The 12,602-nt window shown below is 36.7% G+C and overlaps 1 protein-coding gene across 5 annotated transcripts in view; it reads right to left on the bottom strand.

The window, feature by feature from the left end:
* Nucleotides 1-12,602, bottom strand: part of LOC125050797 (transcription factor GATA-4-like) — a 31,472-nt gene that overhangs the window by 16,761 nt on the left and 2,109 nt on the right. For 3 of the 5 annotated variants that reach the window (XM_047650810.1, XM_047650811.1, XM_047650813.1), the window contains exons 1-2: nt 1,704-1,864; nt 1,111-1,384 (exon numbers count right to left, since the gene is read on the bottom strand). In XM_047650810.1, the coding sequence (XP_047506766.1) occupies nt 1,111-1,384; nt 1,704-1,806 (377 nt within the window). In that variant the 5' untranslated portion in view covers nt 1,807-1,864. Of the gene's footprint in view, nt 1-1,110; nt 1,385-1,703; nt 1,865-11,982; nt 12,208-12,602 lie in introns of those variants that run through there. The other 2 variants (XM_047650814.1, XM_047650812.1) reach the window with 2 other exon arrangements.

Below are 12,602 nucleotides of genomic sequence, written 5' to 3'. Positions count from 1 at the left end.
AGACCACTATTAGAGTATGCCTACAGCATTTGGGATCCTTATTTCATAAAGGATATTAGTATGCTTGAAAGGGTTCAAAGAAAAGCCACGAAAATGATCAGGTCATTCAGGAAGAAATCTTATAATGAGCGTCTGAAAGCATTTGACCTTACTGATTTTGGAAGTAGGAGATAAAGAGGAAATCTCATTGAAACCTATAGAATCCTCACTGGCCACTATAATGTTCCAGGAATTGAGAAGCTCTTTATTTTAGGTGAAAATACACATTTGAGGGTTAGTTCTTTAAAACTTAAGACCAGTCAACATAACACAAATTCCCTAAAGAACTGTCTCTCAAACCGAGTAGTGGCAGAATGGAATAGACTTCCGGAAAGTGTAATCAGTACACCATCTCTAAACTCCTTTAAAAATAGATTGGATAGTTTCTCCAAATCTCAAAATACACGCGCATCAGCTTATTAAGCTGCTAGTGTGTTTATATACAAAATAATAATAGTACCTAATACTAGTAGTGATAAACAAAATTGTACAATTTGTATCGAGAAAGATAAAATAGTATATAAGAAATTTACGCTTACTATTTAGCCGTAACTTTGTGAAGCAGTTTTACAAGAAGCAAGAATCCATATGCTCTTGTAAAAATACTTAATTGTAACACGTAAAACTCATATATATTACACATTTTTATGCAAGTAATTTCAATTGTGCCGCCAAGTACAACTATTTCTTTACCAATTATGTCCTAATCTCCGTATCAGTTAACCCGAATTTTCCCCCATTTCAACTCTACATAAAGATGCCTCGTATTTTTTACTAGCTGGTGAGTTGACTAGAAAAAGGCGTAATAGCTTAAAATCGCCTGTAGTTCTGTAATTGGAATAATATTAAAAAAAATAGTTTCGGACCTAATGACCTCATCGAAACCTAAATTACTCATTTCCTTATTCTTTGGCAAACGTTTCAAAGGGTTGAACGAAACGCGACTAAAGTCCAATTTTTAAGACTTTTTGATCGTTCGTTATTGCCATCAGCTACCGTCCTCAATTAACATAACGAGCATTGCTTCAAGGTCTTCCGAGGCTTATGTACGATTAAACGATATGTACTCACTTGTCGAGGTGGTGATATGGTGGCGGCGCGGGCGGCGGTGAGTAGGGCTCGTAGTGCATCGTGCGGTAGGAATCCTCGCGGCGTTCGGGCGAGGGTGTTAGGTCTGGACTGCGGTGCATGTATTCTCCCCCCGCCTTAAACAGCGCCTCCTCCAGGTGTGCGTATGTCTGCATGTCGCGCGCGACTGGCGGTCGCAGTTCCTCATAGCTTCGCGCACCCGGAGACCCGCCCCCGCCCGCCGCGCCTTCCGCACCTCCTGTACCCTCCGCGCCCTCTGTAACACACGCACACACGCTTAGCACACCCGCCATTGGCTCACACACTACCATAATACTACCGCACTGTCTCTTCACTACACAATAATATGACCACCAATCGAACCTGTGCCTACTGCCTACCTACATAAATTAAAAATTGTTTAAGTCCGCCATAAACGAAGGGAAATTCTGTATATGTAAAACGATGTTAAATTACGTTGTTATAAAAAACAATAGGTGTTCGTAATACGTAAACACTTTTAAACTAAGTAACATTTCGTAAACAATATAGCGTGTAACAGCCGCATTGGCTAGCGAGGCGGGGCAAGGACTGACCTTTTCTTTCGTTGTTGTTAACCTCAGCAATGAAATCAGCCAGGGTGTTGTAGTTGGTTCGGCCCCGGAGCCGGCAGGCCTCAGGCCACGTCTCGTGCAGCATGTCGTATATGTGTCACTCGCGGACGTGCGGCGCGCTCAGCGTCGCTTTGTCAACTGGCGTCTGATACTCTGATCGCCGGCGAGATGCGCGCGCGCACAGTCCCACCCCGCCCCGCCTCGTATACCGCTCGCCCCGCCCACCCTCTCCCATTGACTACTCTGGCCAAACTCAGCCCTATCGGCTATCATTGTACCGGTTATCACTCACAATAAATCTATAGGACTACTTTTCACATGGTTTTTATTAAGTCGTTACATACCGGTCTGTTTCGTATGTGTATTATGAATGCTCTGTGTACGCACGGTAGTCTTATGGCCTAACTTAATCCTGGATATATACAATCTATATAGTGTATAGCACGTTTACATACGTATAATTCGTTACTACGTTAATACTAAAAAAACATAATTTTTCCTTGTCCGACACAACTCTAGTTATAACCGTTTCTATTTAAATTCGTTTCTTAATTTTTTTCTGTATTTAGACCAATAAAATCTTGCTCATATAAACACAAAGGTAAATTGGATAATGAAGACAAGACTGAAAATTAAAAGAAACTAATCCAAAAATATATGATTGAGGTTGGTTTTTTTTTATATTTCCCCTCACACACCTTTTCGTTTCATAGGCGTCATGGCGATTAATATCTTGGTGGTAAAAGCCGGGACCATCAGGAAAGATATCAGCAATTTAAATTATGATATTTATACTCTAACAAAATTTATAGTTTTTTAAAATGAAACAGTACCTTTTTTATATTTAATATTTGACAAGCTTATCCCTTAAGGGTAATTTGTTTTGAGTAAACAAATTAAAAATAAACAAATATGTGATCCGACTTGACTGCTAAGCCCAACCCAAGGACTCCCCGCTGTTTCTACTACTGCGATATGTGTGGAGTATGGTTTATGATTTTTCTTGTCATAGACAAACGATTCTATGACTTTACTTGTGTATGTAATATATGTAAGTAGCTAGTTTTTAAATTGGGTTTTTAATCATCACCATCAGCCGGTCCATTTGGACGTAGACCTCATCCATTTTACTTAGTACGGCCTGATCTCTGCATCCTATGGGAGCCTTTAAAAAGTTTCATTTGAGCTTTTGTATAAGTTTCCGTAATCACAAGTCACAAGACTTCTTCAAGTAATCATGATGGGCAAAGTCGAGGGGAAAAGACGCGCTGGCAGAAGGAGGAAGTCGTGGCTCCGCAATATTAGAGAATGGACGGGAGTGGCCAGCGTAGAACAGCTGATGCGCTTGGCGAAAAATAAGAAGGAGTTTGACGAGCTGACCGCCAACCTCCAGTAGTGGAGAGGCACTTTAAGAAGAAGAAGAATCACAAGTCGAATTATTAATTTCTTTGAAGTAAGTTAAAAATTAAAAAAATGCGTTGATGCGTGCGTGACGATGATAATTAAATATAGAATATCAACATTTAAAGTTACTACTCGTAGATGTTATCAGTAGGTAGATAAGTTGCGCGTGGCTCGCAATAATATGTTAATATTAATAACCTATCAAGTGACGAATCTCATAGTATATACCTATACAGGAAAAAAGGATAAAATAAGTGAACAGTTGTAATCGGATTAAAGTATTACTTAGCCATTATTATATTATTTAGTAGGTAATTTATTAATAGGTGTGCGAAATATTGAAAAATATATTGAAAATTTTCAATTGAAAAAGCTGCATTTTGTATAAAGCAGGTTTAGTCAGCTGTCCGAGGAAAAGAAATTATCAATTAACATAGACACAGACATAACATTTATTACTGACGAAACATAAAATAATAATAATAAAAAATTAAAAAAATAACAATTTTTTTTTAAAGACAACGTTTTAAGTTTGTAATGCGTCTGTGTTGTGGTTGTAACTGGCCCTGTCTCAGCATTATGCTGAGGGGCAGACTGTTCCACAGCGCTGGTCATTCTGCCAGAAACCACAACAGCTAGTTTACGCCTCAGTCGCAAAAAAAGAAAAAGAATGTAATAATAATAATACTTCGTAGAAAAAATAATAATAGTAAAAATTTGCAGTGTAAGTAAAGAAGTGTTCAGAGGAGTTGTTCGGATTAATACCTGCAGCTGAGTTTCATCATCGGACGTCAAGGCAGAATACGAAATTCCACCCGTATCACCTCGACGTCCGCCGTTCCACAACTGAGCGTTTTTCAAGGCAGTTTTTGCCACTTTGTGAAACCGGCTGCCCACTGAGGTATTTCCGAACCAATTCGACTAAGGGTCCTTCAAGAAAAGAGCGTACCAATTCTTAAACGGCTGGCCAAGAGTGTCCATGGGCGGTGGTATCACTTAACATGAGCATGCCTCCTGCCCGTTTGCCCCTTGTTCTATAAAAATAAAAGTTTATGACTCCCGTATAATTTTAAATCAAACACAGACACAGACCTCATTGCCTATTTTATATCAAATCATGAAACAGATAAGGATATTTCAGGACTAGACCGTATTGTAGCGCCATTGATATGTTTCAATTAACTCTAACATGTTCGACACACGGATCCCTACTTAGTGCTTCGTCTCAACTCTATCTCTTAATCTAACTTTGATATATAAAGATCTTATCCTGTATAAAGCCAAAGCAAAACTATACATGGCTTAAGCAAATAAATTGAATATTAAAACCATTGGTTTTAACTAAAACAACTTAAAAATTGTACAGTAATGTTCGTAAGAACCTTTTTCACTGAATCAATTTTAAGAATTTATATCATATTAATATTTAGCAGTAATAATTGTTAACAATATAATGTTCCCTTGTAATCTTTACACATTATTTCTTAATATGTACGGTCAGACACTAATTCATAATATGTTGTGGAAGAAAAAACATGTTGTCGCTATTTACATTTTTTCATCTTACATTTGGTTTTAAGCGTTAAACACTAATCATGTCACCACACGTGTAACATGAACCGAATCCATGTTGGCAATAAATAACCGTAGATAATTACGTCATCAGTGTGAAATTCGGGAGTTCTCTGAATATATTGCCTACAAATCATCAGCCAAATCTCCCGGAACTCGTATCAATTTTATCGTTAGCTTTAAGGGCGCTGTAAATCGCCTTTTTCTACTTCCTAGTATCGACCCCCGTCGCGCTAATCCCATGTTTTGACTGCCCGCACGTGGGAACGGACGGGTTATAGATTATGTCCCGTAATGGGCCATGGGGCAGACACATTTCTGCGTCTGTTTTTCTATCCAATAATTATTGTTGTGATTTTTTTTCGAGATTTTACATGCACAAGTTATTGATTCGTTGGAATCAAACCCAGGAGTTTTAGATTATACGTTATGGGTTAATCCGAAAAAACAATTTTTAAATCATAATGTTGATTCCGAGTAGTCAAAACCTTCTAAGCTCTCGTATTATCAGATAAAATAAATTTAACTTACCCTAATTCAAGATTTAATTGTAAATAATATTTTACAGAACAAATACGCTTAATTACGCAGGTAATTAACTAATTATGTATATGGGATTAAAATTAATATATTTTTCTTTGCGTAGTGGCCACAAATGTTGGTCTAATGTATTTTGCTTAATATGTGCGTATTACTTGAAGGAAATCATAGTGGGAGAACCAGCATGCCTTAAACACAAAATGTGTAGGCAAAGAAGGCTGTATTGATGGCATATGGTAGAGGCATTCATGTTCCTAACAACTGCGTAATACTTGGGAATTTAAACACAATAATTCACATTTTCATATAAATCTAATATAAAGTTACTAAAACCAAAGACAAGAGTAAAATAACACACACTATTACAAACGCTTACAAGTTGTTCTGTTTATATGACAATTATAAATAATTTACAGCTTGTTTTTATTTTTTTGCAGAGGTCGTAATCGTATATTATAAGAATTAAACATTAATTTCCATAAGGGTTATTTTAAATAGAACAATAAACAAAACCTTCCATATGCCAAAAACGTAATAGATTTTGACATAAGCACTCTTAATTCGTTCTTAGACTCGAATCTGCGAAATCGAGGGAGGGGGCCGGTAGAGATAGTAGCCCCTCTAGAGATACGAAAAATCTTTTATTGATAAAAAATTTCAAAACTTTTATTGCTTAATATATCTTATTGATTGATATTTAATGTACAGCCAAGACAATGTTGAAGTTTTCAATTGTTTAATACAACTCATACTTTAGAAAAGTAGACGTAAGTACGTCTACTGGCTTTTGTTTTTTAATGAGGTGAAAATGCGCTCACCCCCGCGCTATGGATGGCTTGGGGGGACTGTGGGGCTTGGTCTACACTCGAAGCCCTCTTCTACTCAGAGGGGTAGCGGTACCCTTCCCACTAAAAGCACCTCAGCCTTCCACACGCCCTTAAGATGCTTCATCAAGGCATTCAACCCAAAGGATCCGGGCTATATCTATATCCCACATAGAGCTCAATCAAGGCTCAGTTACGAACTTCTCGAAAGGAGCAACCCTGCATACCTAAGTCAAACATCCAATAGGAGCCATAGCAGCTATTTTTGTACGGGGCATAGATGTGTTATTTAAGATAATATTGTTTAGATAATGGTAAATCATTGTTAATACTTGAGCGGCGGCCGGCGAAGGCCGGAGGTCATTTGTTATCGCTGCCTCCCCTCCCCTTCCCCGCATGTATATCGACAAGTTAAATATGTGTTTTTATAAAACCCTTTTACAGATTTAAACGAGACATTTTTATTCACGACCAATGTTCACTGGACTTAACAAAATGGTTAATAAAGCTATTATTAAAATTGAGTTGTTACAATTTTATAATACACACTTAAACAGACACAAGGAGTAGTGATGGCCTGGTGGCTTCAGCGTGCGACTCTCATGAATGAGAACGTAGATTCGGCAGTGCACCAATGGACTTTCTTTCTATGTGCGCATATAAGTTTCGCTCAAATCGAACGGTGGAAAAACATCGTGAGGAAACCGGCTTGCCTTAGACTCAAAAAGTTGACGGCGACTGTCTGGCACAGGGGACTGATCACGTACTTGCCTATTAGATTGGCAAATGATCAAGGAACCAATACAGAAATCAGAGGCCCGCTAAAAGGGCTGTAGCGCCACTGTCTTTTTTAGTTAATGTCTTTAATACAAAAGAAAAGAAGACACGAAGAATATTACTACCGTTTAACAATTATCCCGCGTAGTCAACTAAATTACTAAACGTAAGTAAACTAATTACGTCGGTTGTAATGCTCCTATACACAGATCTCTATCGGCATTGAACGACGCTCTGAGTACATGCAAGCAGATCCATTTAATGACAGTCTCCATGTCTTCAGGCGTAAGATGCTGCAGCCACTGTTGATCCGAGACCAATAGTGATAATTGCAAAGTAGAAATGTATTAATTTTTTTTTTTAATGCACTATTGTATTTTTTAATCTAGTTTGTTTTTTATTTTTAATGATTAAGTTATTTTCTCTTTATCATTGTAATGTTTCCCTGTAAATGTTGTGCACACTTGTTATTGATGCACATGCATGAATTTTGTTTTTCTATGTCATGTGTTCTCTGTAAGTGTGTGTATGTATTTCGTTAGTGTGCCTTTTAAAATAAAATAAATGTATGGAACTCCCGTAAAAATTAGTGCAACCTAGAGGTTACTCTTAGAAGAGTAAGTCGAAAATGTAATGGATTTTGACATACATGAGTCATCGCTTAGTCGCGATTCTAAATGTTACTAGGTATATCTTGGCTATAGATATCTGTTTCATGATAATAATTTTCTTAATATACATGTAAGTTAACCTTCTGTGACTGACACCCCTCCAATAGGTAGGGTTTCTCCCATTGTATACCGTCACCGTACGAGTGAGTTTTAACACAAAGAAGTCCATTGAAGCACAGCCGTGATTCAAACCCACGACCTCAGAGACACGCTCAATCCACTAGACCAGTGTTTGTAAAGCTTTTTTGAGCCATGCTTTCTAAAATTATTATTTTTAATATAAAAAGTTGAATCGTTCACTTAAGAAACTTAAATGATAGGTTGTAGGAAGAAATTCCTACAAAATTGTTAACGAAATGTAGTAAGTAAATTTTCAAAACATTCATTACTGAAGAGTTTGAACAACGCGGGGTGAGGGGGGTGTATCGGGGCCGGGTCAGCGCGGCCGCAGCTCTTATCGCTACCTCCCCTCCCGTCCCTCATCCCGCTTTTATTATGCAACGTAACCGCGCTGGCGAAAACCGAAAATGAATTCATGAAATAGGCTTACAAGTTATAACTTATCGCTTGATACAAATCTATATTAACTCATTATATTATTAAATTTAGCTACAAAGCTCACTCGTATTCTGTTTATAGATGTATATATATATCAATATTAATTAAATTGAAAAATTGAATAGATAAAATAATATATAGATTGAATACATCATTAAGAAGAACAACTAAGGTAGCACATGTTACAATGAAAATAAATAAACTTAAGTAGAAATGGGGGGCCGCATGGCAAGAGGAACAGAACATTGGAGCAAGATCTGCTGCCCAAGGTACAATAAACGAAAAAGAGGAAGACAATTTAAAAGGTGGATACACCAAATTAAAGAAACAGTAGATGGTACAAGGCAGAGAGCGACACAGTGCAGACAGGAATGGGGGATTTGGAAGAAGACTTTGCCAAAAAAGGGTACACAGACTTAAAAGGAATGAAGGAAGAATTAAGAAATAATTATTATATCAATATAGTTTGTATGAATATCGCATTTAACTTTTTTCAAAACTGGCAACGAAATTCATGTAAATAAATCCTGTCAATTTCTTTATTGGGGTTTATTCTTAATTAAGGACTCCCGACCTTATGCTTATGAGTAATCCAAATGTTGTAATCCAATTATATGTTTATATTTGATTTTGTTTTATTTCGAAAAAGGAATCAACTTTGACGTCACACACTGTTTGACTATATGTTAATTATTTCTTTTTTATAAAGAATATTGTAAAATGTATAATTGCAATATTTGTGAATATGTGAGCACCATGTATCTACATAATAATTTAATTATCTGCTGCATTGTTTTTTATAACACCATACGCTTATTTTAGTTTAGTATAGTAGTTGTTTTTTAGTCTAAGTACATGGTGTTCACAATTAATTATCAAAACAATGCATAGGTACAAGATATTGTAAAAAGTATTTTAAAAGTAGTTATGGAGTTTCTTGCCCATTCTTCTCCATATGAACTTTTTGGAAGGGGTAACTAGTTATTTTGTTTAAATTGTAATTTTGAATTTCAAAAGTGCCTTTTTAATAGGCCTCATTGAAATAAATGATTTGACTTTGACTTTTAAAATATATAAATATATAATTCCAGTCCGTTCTTCAGCTATGATGCCACACACATAAGTCTTCATATACATATTCGTACTTATGCCAGCGTGCCACACCCAATGGGCCGCACAATATCAATGGTGAATCTTTTCATGTAGTCTTGCAATAGCCGAGTGGCTTCGTATTTAGCATAATATTAATTTTAAATATATGTTTTAAACAAGAAAAAAAGGCTCCACTCTTACTCACACAACTCCAGAGTCGATCTGATGAAGACAGACATTTAATATAAGTTATGAAAAAAATTTACAAACGCACCAGCACGCAACTGCCATCGAAGGTTATCATCGATTTCTCTGGAAAGTCTTCATCAGATTCTGTTTTCTTATCATGGTACCACAATATCTCCTTTCCAACAATAAAATAATCATCAAAATCTGTTCACAACCGAAGTGAGAAACCTCCCTTTTTTGAAGTCGGATAAAAATGTGTCAGTGTCGCCAACGGCCTACAGTTCCGGCCTACCCAAAACATGAGTTATCATGGCTCTAACTATTGTTTACATAAAAACGTGGCCATATATGATAACCATTTGCGTATTTTGAACGCGTTATCTGATTTTTATTATTAACTGACAGAATGGTTGAATAGCTTTTGTGACCACACAAAAATGGGTCTCATTTTCATTTACGATTACTAATTACTTAAGAATGCTTTGTTTTATTTGCAAAGTTACACAAGTGATAACAGAATAGCAATAACTTTTTATGAGCAAGTTTGGAGCTTTCTAAAACGATTTTAATTCTCAAATAACATTACGTAATTGATCCTATATTAAGTCTCCAACTTTTCAACGATTTTCAGTTGTATTAAATTCCTCTCCATGAGTCATGGGGGACATGCATTTCTATGTTTGTTTCATAAATTAAAACTAATAGTGAATGTCAGAGAGGAAGGACATATATAGCAGCATATATACTTGTTAAGGTTTTGGACACGACACCTCGCCGATCGGTCTAAGTATATAAGCATTTGTGTTACTTTCGCTAATGTATCTAAAGAGAAACAAATTTCTTTACTAAAACGAATAAAACAACGATTTTTTTGCGATTAAGCAAGATTTTTTTCTTATACTATTAAAACTGTACTCTTTTTAATCATATATGTATATAATTATATACACAACTAATTAGTTAATATCGAATATAGTTTTTATTTCTGGTTGAAGCAATGAAAAGCGCTTAGGAATTCCATCATTTACATTATTTGTCTTTTTTATTCCTCTTGTTTTGTCATATTGTGATTTAAATAAAGTGTTATTATTTATTTCATTTATAAACAATTTCGCAATGATAAATAGAAAATTAAAACAAATTTAAAAAGTTTGGTCCCTGTGGCAGCGTACCTTTAATGCTGGTAGCGTTTTCTCGCTGTATTTCGTTGAGCGAGGAAACCACCAGCTCTGGGATCACCGGTACTATCTACTAGGCATCTACTTAATCTTTAATGTAGGTGATGAGCGCCTGCGCACATGAAACATACGGCCAAAGTCTCTACTCCAAAGAGAAAATCAAAGTTGGAGGAAAGACTTATATTTGTGGTTTGCCGTGGAAACAAGTAATGTTAATGTTACTACAGTGAATAATATATTTATCTTCTAATTGTCTTATTAAACCTTTATTGAATAGTTTAAGTAATCGTTACCAAACAATATTTTAAATAGTAACGGCGTAACACCCTACTGCGTGACACGTGCAATAAAATACATGATACGTTATTTTATTCTACAACTATGGTCCCAGACACTTAACAGCCTAACTTTAGGCAATGTTTCTTATAATCTAACTGTACCACCTGAATTTCTATTTAAATTTGAAACTGGTACATGCAATGAAACCAGTATTATCCACTAATCTAAAACGATAAATATTAGTGTGTATTGAAATATAGTATTAACATTGGCGATTTAAAAGGGCTCTAATGTAGTTCTCATACGAAACCGTTTGCAGTAAGTAGGTCGTAATAATTTTGTCTCAGGACTCTGGTGAGATGATCAAACCAATTTCAAAACGATACTGAAAAGGTCTGTATCAATCAGATATACGCCATTGTTGCGATTTTTCTCAAAGCTCACGCTGACTTAATATGAATTTTTTAACATCTCTTGAAGGGAAGTAGGTAGTCAACTTTATACAATGTAAGCTTCAATTATCAATACCTTTTAAATAAAGTAAGGAACATTTAGTAATCTAATTTTAAGGAGGGAAAGTAAATAATAATGTTAGTAAAACATTCAATTAGATTTGAATACTGCTTCGTTTATTAATAATACTTTATACATTTAAGAATCTTTAGAGTAGCTCTCTAGGTGGCGATAAAAATTCACTAGGGACTACCCAACGTGTATTCGAAGTCAGTACTTATTCCTGCAATAAACGATGCAAAATTTGCTGCAGTTTGTCAAACAAAATCCACCACAAAAAGTATGTATAGATTTAAAACACTACAAACTATTATAAATGCATAATGTGTTGTGAAATATAATGTCAGCGCTGGTAGATGTGATGTATATTGCCTAGATATATGATATTGTTTGCTGTTGTACCTAGGTATATCATAGATACTTTGTATCTATAACTAATACCTAATAAATAAACAATGTTTTCATAAAGGGTCTACATAAACGAGAACTAGGCAATGTTTGATGTTGGTAACGGTTGGCGCATTACCGGCCCTTATCAGCAGCGCGGGCGGAAGTGGGTGAGGGGGGGTCGCTTATCGCCGCCTGCACTCTGCGACAACACGCCGCTACACATTTTTAATACGTATTTTGTAATGAAATAAAGAGGAAACACAACAGAACTCACCAACGCAGACATTTCACGCAACAATGATTCATTGCCATCTACTGACAATGGTTGCCGCCGACAACTGCGTTATCCACACTAAGCAGTCCATCACTACCACTTCGTGCGCGCTCGTGCTGCGTGCTCTTACAGCGGTGCTGTAAGCGGACGAGCTGAATACGGCGGCGGATTAAGCAGCGGTGGGAGCGTGGTGCGGGCGCGCGCGCGGTTCGCTACTACTGACTGCCTCCACCTCGCTTTCAGCGGTTTTGCTTTATCTAATCGCGGGATGATAAAGCGCAGCCACTCCGCGTGTCTCGACACCGCCCCCGCCGCCCCCCACTGCCACTGCCTCCACCAGGCCTTGTGCTAGCTCATCAGCTGTTCCTATCATCCCGCGACAATTGCCTTTGATTTTGTACCATTCCCATGCGACATAAAGCCTCGTAGGTACTATGTGTGAGTAGGTATAGGTAGCTCACGTGCACAGTGCAAGCAATAAACCTCGAAGTACGTAATAATTTTAAACAATAGCTCGATTACTAGTTACAGTTTTACGTTCTTTAGCACTTTCCGTTACTACGCCACACGAGGTTTGCTTTGTGCTGGACTCAAATATCGTAATATAATTTATTGGCGAA

This window comes from Pieris napi, chromosome 7, assembly GCF_905475465.1.
Source record: "Pieris napi chromosome 7, ilPieNapi1.2, whole genome shotgun sequence".
Taxonomy (NCBI): domain Eukaryota; kingdom Metazoa; phylum Arthropoda; class Insecta; order Lepidoptera; family Pieridae; genus Pieris; species Pieris napi.
The sequence above is the reverse complement of the archived record's forward strand: the minus strand, read 5'-3'. Positions and strand labels throughout refer to the sequence as shown.